This window comes from Tachysurus vachellii, chromosome 10 (genome assembly GCF_030014155.1).
Source record: "Tachysurus vachellii isolate PV-2020 chromosome 10, HZAU_Pvac_v1, whole genome shotgun sequence".
Lineage (NCBI taxonomy): Eukaryota > Metazoa > Chordata > Actinopteri > Siluriformes > Bagridae > Tachysurus > Tachysurus vachellii.
In genome coordinates, this window is record NC_083469.1 from 2897220 (window position 1) to 2910000 (window position 12781).

The 12781-nt window shown below is 41.0% G+C and overlaps 2 protein-coding genes across 3 annotated transcripts in view; both read right to left on the reverse strand.

Annotated features, from left to right (window-relative positions):
* Positions 1-1002: 1002 nt before the first annotated feature.
* gjb10 (gap junction protein beta 10) lies at positions 1003-5513 on the reverse strand. 2 transcript variants are annotated; one of them, XM_060879448.1, is made up of 2 exons: positions 5424-5513; positions 1003-3857 (listed from the first exon to the last, which is right to left on the reverse strand). In XM_060879448.1, exon 2 carries the CDS (start codon positions 3770-3772, stop codon positions 2990-2992), a length of 783 nt encoding a protein of 260 aa, XP_060735431.1. In that variant the 5' UTR covers positions 3773-3857; positions 5424-5513; the 3' UTR covers positions 1003-2989. The 2 variants fall into 2 exon arrangements, with proteins under 2 accessions (XP_060735431.1, XP_060735432.1); XM_060879449.1 differs by lacking the exon at positions 5424-5513 and adding an exon at positions 4439-4539.
* Positions 5514-6297: 784 nt separating this feature from the next.
* The window catches only part of wdr43 (WD repeat domain 43), a 13627-nt gene continuing 7143 nt past the window's right edge, over positions 6298-12781 (reverse strand). Inside the window, exons 5-18 of the mRNA XM_060879096.1 lie at positions 12773-12781; positions 12561-12663; positions 12415-12479; positions 12162-12333; positions 11970-12056; positions 11580-11708; positions 11237-11389; positions 11061-11147; positions 10935-10966; positions 10518-10581; positions 10301-10414; positions 9382-9451; positions 9206-9258; positions 6298-7655 (exon numbers count right to left, since the gene is read on the reverse strand). The exon at positions 12773-12781 is cut by the window's right edge and continues 110 nt beyond it. Coding sequence (XP_060735079.1) covers positions 7488-7655; positions 9206-9258; positions 9382-9451; positions 10301-10414; positions 10518-10581; positions 10935-10966; positions 11061-11147; positions 11237-11389; positions 11580-11708; positions 11970-12056; positions 12162-12333; positions 12415-12479; positions 12561-12663; positions 12773-12781 — 1306 coding nt within the window. The 3' untranslated portion in view covers positions 6298-7487. The remainder of the gene's footprint in view (positions 7656-9205; positions 9259-9381; positions 9452-10300; positions 10415-10517; positions 10582-10934; positions 10967-11060; positions 11148-11236; positions 11390-11579; positions 11709-11969; positions 12057-12161; positions 12334-12414; positions 12480-12560; positions 12664-12772) is intronic.

Sequence of the window (12781 nt, forward strand, 5' to 3'; positions counted from 1 at the left end):
TGGCACTCCGTCCAGGGTGTATCCTGCCTTGATGCCCGATGACGCCTGAGATAGGCACAGGCTCCCCGTGACCCGAGGTAGTTCGGATAAGCGGTAGAAGATGAGTGAGTGAGTGAGAGTGATTACCTTTGCAATGGCCAAGCTCTAAAACAGTATGACTTCAGAAGATTCTGTACTACAGCAAGCGCCCGCTGAATCCTCGATTCTGATTGGTCAGAAGGGATTAAAGATCAACAACAGCTCTGACTGTAGGTTTATATTAATCTCCTGAGACCCGTACGCTACTGTTGTGTACATTATAATTTCTACTGGCTGTTTCTCTTAATTCATAGCTGATAACAATAAATTTAATCAGTGTTTGCAAGGAAGCAGTTTGGAAAAAGAATTATACCTAACAGTCCTCATATAAGGTTGGTACAATAAATATATATTTATGGCATTTAGCAGACACCCTTATCCAGAGTGACTTACAACTGAGGGTTAAGGGCCTTGCTCAGGGGCCCAGCAGTGGCAGCTTGGTGGACCTGGGGTTTGAACCCATGACCTTCTGATCAGCAGCCCAACACCTTAACCACTGAGCTACCACATCCCACATATTCAGACAATGAAGTTGTGAGAAAATGTTATGTCCTCATACGAGGATATTCGGGTCTCAAGAGGTTAATGCACTAGTTAAGATTTCCGTAGTAAAAGCTCACCTATAGACTCAACAGGTATGTTTGACTCTATCTCAAGGTCCAGATAAAGCAGTAAGATGTTTTGTGAACATTTAAGGAAAAGTCCATGTGTGTCATCGCTCTAGGACAGGGATCAGTAACAGCACATGAAGTCTTCTGAACTTCCAGGGAAGGTAAGGGATTGACGTGTGTGTAACATGTAGGTGATATCAGGAATTGTACGGTTTTGCAGATAGTCCACAACTATAAACACATCAAAAGTAAACGTTGGCAAATTCCTTTTGTGTAAGAAGAATAAAACACTGCTATAAAACACCACAAAGGGTTAATAAAGTACAAAACTCGCTTTAATCGAGAAACATTTCAGGCCGCACATAGTTTTAAAAATAGCAATGTTGAGAAGATGAACACCAAACACAGGAAATACAAACTGAGGTTGGTTTACATTCAGAGGAGGAAAAAAAATCATTCTTCTCTTCCTAACATCTGGAAGACTTGTTTACTGAGGATTTGACACAGTTCTCCTCATGCACAGATAGTTGGAGACCTCAGATTTCTGAATCGCATGCCTTTTTTTACATAACCACTCACACACACACACACACACACACACACACACACACACACACACACACACACACACACACACACACACACACACACACACTCACACACACCACAGCATTTTTGTAATTACCTACAAGGCACATTAGGTATCCCTGAGAACCTACAGCTTGTGGCTTGAGGAACGCAGGAATTTACAACATAATTCTGCGTTTAAGTTTCTTTCCATAAATGCGATAACTGAGGAAATCGAATTACGTATTAAAAACACAACGCATGAAGAATTGCACACAGAAAAAATATAACATTTTGTATATAAAATTACATCTGGAATGACAAACAGTTGTGCAAAAAAAAAGAGGAGTCAGCAGACTTGGCAGTAAAATCTTTGTTTACATCCTCAATGAAACAGTAAACAGTTCAAGAAAATATTTTAATTAAAAATAGAAAAATTTAATTAAAAAAAAAAAAAAGAACATATAGTTCACAAGTATGAGTGGGGTTGTGTGTGTGTAAGTATGTGTGTTTGTGTGTGTGTATGTGAGTGTGTTTGTGTGTATCTGTGTGTTTGTGTGTGTATGTGTGTGTGTAAGTGTGTGTGTGTGTAAGTGTGTGTGGTGTGTTTGTGTGTGTGGGGTGTGTAAGTGTGTGTTTGTTCTCATAGGAATGTCGTTTTACACGTATTGACGGATGTTTCAGCATTAAAAAAAAAAAAAAGCACCTTTCAGGCGACGACCTCTGGGCGCCAAAGGATTCAGATTTCTTCCAAAGGCAAAGCAGAGTCAGATGTAATGGTGCAGATGAGTCATCAGCTTCTTTAGTTCAGATTCCACAAGTGGTGAATTGTCTTTAGTAGTTACACAAGGCTTCTAGTTGACATGCCTTGCCAAAATAAGAGTTGCTTCTAACACAGATGTGTTCTTAGTTTGTGTATCATTTGTCATCAGGTTTAAACTCTCAAACACACCAAACAGTTTTCTCCTTATTTCTCATGCATGCTGCAGGATAAACAATTATCCCATTCGTATAACATTAGTGATCCTGAACGATGAACCTTCTGAGACGTACGCACTTTTAAGACGCTGCATTACACACAGCTGTCGCTTTATGCCTTATATTATGTATGAAATGACAGCTAGCATTCGGTACCTTAGATTTGTTTGGTTTTTTGTTTTTTTTACAGTTTAAACATATACACAGAATAAAACGGTGCATTTTTATTTTTTTTAAATACAGCATGAAAAGAACAATGCCACGTGGTTGCTTTAGGGTGTGGGACGATCGTCATTCATTATTTACACGCTTCTCTTTTCTGAGAGAACGAGAGAGCGGCGGTTTTAAGTTTAAACCGAGGGCCTTGCCTGCTTTTCATCCTGGTTTAAGTTGAATCACAGCCCAAACCTCTTCATAACAACAGGGCACTGAAAAGAAAAAAAAGCTTGACAGGACCTGCAGCTGCATGTTAAATGAATTCATAACAGAGCTACACCCTATTCTCAATGATATGATGAACAAACCCACCTACTGTATAAAACCGCCTCCTGACACATTAAAGTTTGGATGAATTTTTTAAGTTCATCTCATTCTTTGAGATCAAGCTTTTCAAGATTAAACCAGTTCTCATTCCCAATCCCACTTCAGGATTGCAAAACCCCTTTAGTAAAGCCATAACTGGTCACTATACGCCTTTTTATTAAGTTTATCTCAGGTTCTTTTCCAGTTCCTCTCCAGTTTAAATATGTATTTCTTCATCGTGCCATTGAGACAGTGTACGATGGCACTTTTCCCACCAGCTTATCGCTATCCATCAGTGAATTCGGGTTCTTGATGCTGTGAATGGACGTAGCACGAGCTACCTGCCTAGAACCCCTGAGCATCTGGACACCTTCATGGCATCGCTTGCAAACCAGGTAAAGGATCTCACAGAATGAGAGAAGGATGCACACCAGACTGCTGACCACCATGAAGAGTGTGAAGATCCTCTTCTCGGTGGGTCTCGAGATAAAGCAGTCCACCGTGTTGGGGCACGGCGTCTCCGAACACTTCACCAGCGGCGGGAAGTCATAACCCTCGTACAGGTAGTACACCAGGTAGATAAAGGCACAATCGACACCCATCTTGAAGACTAAAGTAAGCACGTAGGTCCACCAGAGTCCGCCACGCTTCTTGCCTGTGTTCTGGTAAAGGCGTTTGCAGCTTTCGCCAAACTTTGCGCGGTGCTTGCGCTCACGTTCCTCGCGGTACGCCACGTGAAGCACCACCAGCAGTGATGGACACGTCACAAAGATCAGCTGAAGTGCCCACAGGCGAATATGTGAGACCGGGAAGAAGTGGTCGTAGCAGACGTTGTGGCAGCCTGGCTGTGCCGTGTTACAAATGAAATCCTTCTGATCATCACCCCACACCTTCTCCGCAGCCACCACAAACACCATGACACGGAACAAAAACACCACAGACAGCCAGATGCGCCCGAACGCAGTCGAGAATTTGTTGACCCCGCTTAGGAGACCCTGAAGGAATGCCCAGTTCATGGTGTTGAGTGGTCTTCAGAGATCCTGAGAGAGAACACAGGGTGAAGGAGAGGATCACCAGAAACCACAGAAGGATACTGAGCACCTGAAACAGGAACAAAGACAGAAAGGGTTTAGCATCACAGACGAGCTAATCACACCAAAAACACACCAATACAGTACAATGCAGGAGCCAGTTCAGGAACAGGTTCTCAAACGGTTCTGCAGGTTTTCCAACAAACTAACTCTGGAACCAAAATCTTTGATGTTGTTTGTTCGATTGGCAGGAACTCAGGTATGGTGTTTGGAAGCTGATGCAAAACTCAGTATGAATTTTTTATCAAATAAAATAATTAAATAAATGTCACATTAAGTCATGGTGTTGGATGATTAATACATTTATATTTTTGCCATTTATAAATCAAGACCCTAAATAAAAATATAAAATTTTCTAATCTCTAAAAAAAATTCCCATCTGATCGCTTCACTGAAATCTGAAGCCTCTGGCGACAAAATCACTGGCAAAAACGCACATTTCTTAAATACTGATTTGATTTCATCCTGTGTGTATTTAATTCAAATTAAATGGACAGAGTGCCAACCCATCACAGGGCACACACACACACTCTCATTCACTCACGCAATCATACACTACGGACAATTTTCCAGAGATGCCAATCAACCTACCATGCATGTCTTTGGACCGGGGAGGAAACCGGAGTACCCGGAGGAAACCCCCGAGGCACAGGGAGAACATGCAAACTCCACACACACAAGGCGGAGGCGGGAATCGAACCCCCAACCCTGGAGGTGTGAGGCGAACGTGCTAACCACTAAGCCACCGTGCCCCCCAAACAAAGACCATAATAGAGAAAATTAAATCAAATGAAAATAGAGAAAGAAGAAGCGATCGTTGTCAAGAGTAAAGCAACAAACATTAGCCACATTAATGAGGATATTAATAATTATACATCTTTCTTTTATCAGCTACATACTTAGAGTTATTAAGTAAAACAAATCAAAATAAAGTGACTAGACAGTTACTTGTTTGGCTTTGGAAGATAAACACAAATCTTCCATGCGTGTCGTTATGCGACGAGAAAATTCCTGTTTAATTATAATTGTGACTTTCTCAAACCAGTGGAGCGGCAGCTTCTTAGCAAACGTTGCTGGTTTGATGAACCCTCCAGCACTGTGTTAGTGGAAAAAGGTTTTAAAAAATATATAAATACACTTTTCTATTCAGTGAACCAACCGCACTTACACTCGCTTGAAGTTCGGATCATACGGAAACGTAAAACGAAGCAATCGACTATCGAGAGAATGAGGATCTTTTGCTTTAAGTGACCCGTCATGTGAGTGGACACGATTGTAATGTGCAAATATATGAAAATGTGCTGCTAGTAGGAAAGAGAGATGGAATAGAAACAATAGAAACAACTGAACATACGAGGTTTTTTTTAATACTGTATCTTTATGTATCGCGATCTGTAAAAACCGTTGACGATAATGTCTCATGATATATTGTACGAGCCTCACAGTTTAGGATAAATGCTTTAAAAAGTCTTTAAAAAAGTATTTTAAACACTGCAGAAAATTAAGAATAAATTCTTAGGAATAAAATAACATCGTATAATAATTTAACAAAAGATTTAGACAAGAAAATACTTACAAATCAAAGGAGAAAAGTTAAAGAGTGGTAGAAACTGCTTCAGCGACAGTCTGTGTTCAGCAACAAGTCATTACTAAATCTCTGGCTCACACTCGATTTGCATGAGGAGTCCAGGAGTCAACCTCGTAAAGAACCGATTCTTTAATAAAAGAGTCGATTCCAAATATTCAACCGTTAAATGTTTGCACACTTTATGAACATTTTATAAAAGTCTGCTACTTCAAATTTGGACCTAAAGTTCATTAAAATGTTTATTATTATATATTAGACTGAACCAAAAAAAAAAAAAAAAAAAGAAAATCCTGTGAAATCGACATAATTGATTCCTAAATTAGAATCCGAATCAGAGTCGACACAGTGATCACACCGTGTTATCGCGAGAGTTTGAGGAATCGACACGAAAGAACACGCGCGACACCTGGCGGGTCATTTAAGAAAATATTTGCTGAGATTTTTATTTTTTATTTTTAAAGACTAAAGTGTCAGATTCTACATTTTAAAGTGGGGTTTGTAGGGTCAGATTCTTTAGGACACAGATACTTTCTGCCATCCTCCCAAGCCAAAAAAATAAATTAATAAATATTTTATAATTATATAAATAAATAAATAAATAAATAAATTTCTTTATGATGTTTAATTTCTATTATTTTTGTTATTTATTAAATAACAAAAAGTTCACAGCTACTGACGGGACGTCTGTAAACTTTAATTCCTCCTAACAGATTATTATTCACGATTATTAAATGACTCTTTAATGCTGAATCACACAGATTTGAAGCTTATTATGGCTTAAATAATAAAAACACATCTACAAACCGGTAACAAGCGAAGGCCGTGAGCGATCGATCAAATAAATCCACAAACGAGAGAGCTGTGAGAACAAAAAAGGAATTTATTTCATTTCAACTGTACAACAGTCGTCCATATTTACTGCTTGCATTGAAAAAGGTTACGGATCACAAATCCCCCCCCCCAGAAGCATCCGACGGGCCTCGACGTTTATTATTCAACCGAACTGAGCAACATTCACACGGTCCTCTACTCTCGAACCGTCTTCGGACGAAGCGGACGTCGTTTATCGACACAGTGGGGACAGAGGTGGGGAAAATGGACACGTTAAAATAAAGAAATAAAAAAGTGAAGAAATGAGGTGCATGAATGAGGAAAGCAAAGGTTTAACACATGGACAGAAGATTAAGGAGCTGCGGTTCGGGTCAGTCTTCGGTTTGTGCTGCGAAGTTACACGCTTTTAAAAATGCAGCGAGAGACAGAAGGTCACAGTGTCGAGTTTATGAGATGGAAGTTTAGACTTAAATCTGCAAACAGCGTGTTTTGTCCCATTCCTGATTAGACTTGATTTACAAATCAAGCAAAAGGAAACCAATCTCCAGAAGAAAAACAATATAAACTCCATGTACAGTAGGGACGATCGCCGAAATGACGGGTTTTTCCAAATCCGGTGTGTATTTTATTCTGAAAACGTGATGCGCTGGACACGCCGCGTCCTCGCGTCATGATTTATATTTATATTTATGGCATAACTCAGCAGCAGAAGCTCACAGACTCGAAGTCAACAGGACTTCAGCACTGCAATTTAACCATATTTGTATTATGGAAAAAATGAGGGTGAGGAAAGTGAAAAGTAAATTCCTCGTACGGGGCCTAATATTCAGAAACGTAACCTTAAAGCGGGGAGAGATTTTGTATAATTGTGTAAGAAAATAATACACCAGCCTGGTACACTGCTAACGCAGAACCATAAGAACGAGAAAGAAAAAAAAAGATGATTAATAAAAAAAAAAAAAAAAAATGTAAAGGATGAATAAAGGGGCCAGTTTATGTACTCTGTTAAAGGAGTAAAATGGCTTTGAGTTCACTCCTGAGCCCGTGAATGTCGCCGCCCTGGTGGCCATCCAGGGACTCGACCGCTTTCAGTCCATGACAGGAACTCTATAAAACAGGCTTTGCGATTTTTTTTTTTAACAATAAAATGAAGAGGAAAAAAAAATAAAACAAATGTATAATATATAAACTTCCAAGCTAATTATTTTTCTGTCGTTCGTTTCATTCCTCTTCGCTCTCGGGGTCTAAGTCCGAATCGCCGTTCGCTTTGGACTCGTCCTTCGCGTCTTCGTCGCTCTCATCGTCCTCCTCCTTATCCGCGTGGTTTTCTTTGTCCTCCGTTACATCCATCCCTTCCTCCTTGTCCTGCTCCTCTTCCTCCTCCCAGCTCTGTTACAGGAAACAGGGCACAGACGTGTTAGGGGCAACAACAAGCAAACGTTTACGCTCTGAAAGGGTTGGAGTTTCATACACAAGACGTCGCGTACTGGCCGAGTGAAGCGTTTAGCTCTATTCCGTTTTCTCAAAATAACATTTAGTCTCTATTTGGAATCTGTTTCTATGTGAACTGCTTTCATTAAACGTTTACTTCTCGTCCTGATGAGAAAGTCATTACAGAGCAATTACCCAAAACCTTCATACTGAAATTCGGCTTTTCTTTTCTTATGAATTAAACACACCAGTGATTTTCCAGGTCTTTTTCCTGCGTGCAAAATATTTTTATTCTAATATCCACGCACTAGATTTTAAATAAAATCATCTATGCTGATTTTTGCATTTAATTAGCTAAAGTTTAATTTTAACTTTTTGGGAAAATCCGATGTAAAATAATCCTAGGGATGCACCGATCCGATATTTTGGATTTTGAGTGGATCGGGTATCGGTGGTGCGTGACCGATCCAAACCCGATACCCGTGGTCATGGACGTCGCACTTTTCAGAGCGCCGCCAGTCAAATCCATTCCACTTGAGGAATGCCCTAATAAATTAAACTCCATTCCGCGTTTTACCTACAGCATTGACCACGCTCCTGCTTCCTGAAATCCATGGGTATCGGAACCATTATGTGTGTGTGGGACAGGACACGCCCACTTTTTATTTACTTCCGACGCCCATGCACGTGGTGGTTTATTAATGAACAGCAAACATCATAGACTGTGGCTTAAACTTGTAAGAAAAATACATTTATATATTAAATTACATTAATGAAAATAAATATAATAAATTTTATAGGAAATATGTTGCACAACCGCCTGCGACAGACAGACAAGTTTAGCAGGAACCCTTTCCATTTACCTCAGCGCGTTAAACATGTCGCTCATTTGGGTGTAAGGTTTACTGTTTAATACAGTTTGTGTTGTGTTTCAAGAGTTCTAATTTAAGATTCACTTTAAAATATTGTCTTTTCTTCAGTAATTAAATTTAATAATTGCAGTATAAATGGTTTAGATTGTTATACCACTAACTGTTAAAAGTACTGTTTGTTACTGCATTAATACTTTTTTAAGGTTTCTTGTGTTTTCATTTATCATCCAGTAATATGGGCATTTTTGTATTTCTTTCCCAGAAACAAATAAATCTTAATAACTAAGTGAGTTGTTTACATTCTTTAGTTTTAAAGGTAGAAAAGAACACAGGTATCGGACGATACTGGCAAACTCTGGTATCGGTGCATCCCTAAATAATCCAAAAACAAAAAATCAGAGACACGATTCAAATATAGTGTAGAAATAACATCTTGCATCTGGTTTAATCAAGTAAAACTACTTAAAATTAGCTTAGAGGGCATCATCCAAAATTATTGGCACCCTTCATAATTATGAGCAAAAATCGCTGCATAAAAGTAAACGCGCAAGAATTAAAATCGTTAAACCTCTACAAAAGGGTGCCAATATTTATGAAAGAGGACGATACCGCCACGGCGAAAAAAGAAACGCTTACGTCCGAGTCGTCCTCGGGCCGTCCCTCGTCTCCAGAGTCTTCGTCTGAGGATTCTGCAAAAACACAGCAGGACACAAGAATTATAAAATAACACGCTTTGAATTCTTAATACTTCGACAGTAAAAGTAATTCAGTTTAAATAAAAAAAAAAAAACAAAAAAAAAAACATGACTGACCTTCCTCATACACCAGTTTGGCTTTCAGGTCCAGGTCTGCTACTTTGTGGGAACTGTTACTTGTCGCCACCTAGTGGACAAAAAATTAAATGAACCGTAGAAGAGTTGGACGTTTAACCACATTTACGTCCATATTTAATTCACAGCAGAACATCACGAATCTACGATATAATTATTGACAATTTACAACACAGTTATGTTTAAATAGAACAAGTTCAAGGACACAGAAGCTTTATTTCTTTTGCTACAGTTTTAACCCGGTCTTGCCTCGTCATCGAGCTGCACAGACTGTAAACAGCCAAGAGGAACAAAATCAGTCTGCCTGAAGATGCACAAACTCTCACGAGCTACATAATGAATCACAGTGAAACATCTAATCAGAAAAAAGGTCAGCTGCTCTCCTCCATCACGCTACAGATACATCAGTTCAGAAAAATCTACCTGAGAACCGTATTTATAAATTACAAGGTACAAAAAATAGACCAGATGAAAGGTTTTCCCACTCGGACTCACACACACATTAATGTTAAAGATAGAAAAATATTCCTAAAGTTAAGAAAAAATTCTGGATTTTATATGTGATTTTATGCATTTGCCCTTTAACCAGATTTTTGTGTGTGCGTGTGTGTGTGTATTTATATGTGTGTGTGTGTATATATATATGTGTGTGTGTGTGTGTGTGTGTGTGTGTGTGTAGTTCACAATATTCACATAACTAATGTTTCAATTATGTTGTGAATTAACATCTAAATAAATTCACGTAATCATGGAAAGGATCAGAACATAAATATTTACACACACAGACACACTACTCTTCCTTTCGATTGAATATTTTAACCATATCTCAGTGTGTGTGTGTGTGTGTGTGTGTGTGTGTGTGTGAGAGACCCATCTTATCCTGTACGTATAACATCCATACCTGTGTCATGAGCAGGTAGAGTTTGCCGTGGAGTCTCGTCAGCTGCTGGTACAACTTCACCCTGCTCTCGATCATGTGGTAGAGCGCGCCGAGCTGAGACACCAGGTCAGGGATCTGAAACAGTGACGTTTACATGTTCAGTAGAAAAACAAGCACGAGATGCATGTGATACACACACACACGCTACACACACACACACACACGTGCACGCACTCACCGATGACAAGTACGACGTGTGCTGCGTCAACACGGCCTTCAGCCACTGCACTATGAGGATCGCTCTATAACACAAATGATATCCATGAACATTTCCTTATTTCCTGCACCAGATACTTAACACAGTCCACTTAACTTAACACAGACTCAACAGCACAAGATCAGTCCCACAAATATTCAGTCCCTTCAGGATTTCACCGTCTTGCGATCGCAGACATTTACGCAAAATCAAGCGAATTCCTGAAGATGCCAGAGATTTGTTCTGAGACATCAACACGTGTTCAGGGGAATCTCTCTCATCACGTGTGACATGATCGATCAGCACGGGCTCCGATCGGATCTTTTTACTCTTAGTGTTAATCACATGACCAACAGTTTGTCCATCAGGATATAAACAACTAAAATAACGTTTACTTACGCAAACGGATGTCCCTGCAGCCTCCTCGACAGCTACGACAAACATGGAAAAATGTTATTCGTGAAAGAAAACACACAACAGCACGACGTATAAAGTCAGGCGTGTGACGACGCCAGTTTCACTCACTTCCTCCACGAGAGGCAGGACAGCAGGAGGAGGCAACCGCGCCACCGTGTTCTTAATCAAGGCCTCCCTCTTCGTCTGAAAGATTTTCTGTGAAGAGAGATAAAGGATGAGATACGACTGTCCATACGCGCGGTCACGACGTCCGGCTGGAAGATTCGTAACGGACGACGACTCACGTTGAGGATCTTCTCGTCTTTGCTCTCGAGGCCCTGAACGAGCAGAACGGCGAAGCTGTCGGTCTGGAGCGAAGCCGCGGCTCCTTTATTCGCTCCTTTACCGCCTGACGACGTGCTCAGCTCGATCTGCTCCAAGCGCTCCTCTATCGTCATCTACAAGCGAGAAGAATCACAAGGAGTCGGTTAAGAGTCGATTCTGATCCCCGAGCGAACTCTTAACGATCTCGGGTGATGACGTCACACGACGCAGAAGAAAATTCATGTACATATAAAGCTTTGTGTGGAATTACTTACAAACGAACAAATTTAAATAAAACGTTCACACAACCGTAATAAATTATACCTCCGTAGGAACGGCTCCTTTCTTCCTCTTCTCTGATTGGCTGGGAGTCGCTCTGATCGGCGCCTGATGCCCAGGAAGTCCCGGTATTAAAACTTTACTCTTCTGTTCGTTCACGATCGGCGTCTTCACCTGGAAACGGAGGCGGAAATAAAGAGAGACGTTTTAAAACCACGTCTGTAGAAATTCTGACGGGCTAAAAGAAGCTCGGTGTCTTTATCTAGCGCAGGATTAAACCTGGACGCTTTAAAGCCGTGACTACAAACGTCGTTTTAAACGTAAAACAGCTTTACAGAAGTAAAGAAACAAATGTTTGGTTTGTTAAAAGCGCGATAGAAATAAACTGAATTTAAAAAAAACCGTATCGAAGCCGACGAGACGTTTCTGTCTCACCTTTGTGACCGCGGCGTCGACGGAAATCGACAGCGTCGTGTGAACGTCTCGAATCAGACACACGTGTCTCTCTGACGTGTTGATGGGCTGATGACACACACACACACACACACACACAGTTAGCATACATCTCTTTTCTCTCCTGTGTGTATTTCATGTAACATCCCTGACTTGGGAGTGGAAGTTCAGTACCGTTTTCTCGATGACGGGTTGTAGGTGGCTCCCGTACGCCAGCATGACGCTCTGTCTGTCTGAGCACAGAGCTGCTGCCAGCAGGGAGACGGGCATCGGGGTGTCGCCTTCACCGGAGCCGCCGCTCGACACCTGCACCGAACACACCGGGGACAGCGGCTTCTTACACGGCCTGCAGGGGGAAAACCAGATGGACATAAATCGGGTGTTTTTCCATTTTACCGCCTGATTGTGACCCGGCGTTCACACTCACCCGTTCAGAAAGTGCTCGAAGAAGTGCAGCTGCCCGTCCTTACTCACCACCGCTAACCGCACCGGCTGGAACAGAACCAAATGTTTAGCTGAGAAAAAAAACCATCAAGAGCAATTTGGAGTGAATCAGAGTGTACCGGTCCTCACCTCGTCTTTACTGTTGGATGTTTGCAGGTCGACGTGTTGGGGTTCGTCCGTCAGCGTGAACGACACCACCGAGTGTTTGTCTTTGCCGTCGGCGCGGACCTGCCTGTTCAACACAAACGCTTCACACTTAAACACAATCTTTAACGTCTCACATGACTGACAACTCGTGGTAACTAAAGCGTAAGGAATGAGGTGTAGAAGTATAAACGTACCACACGCTC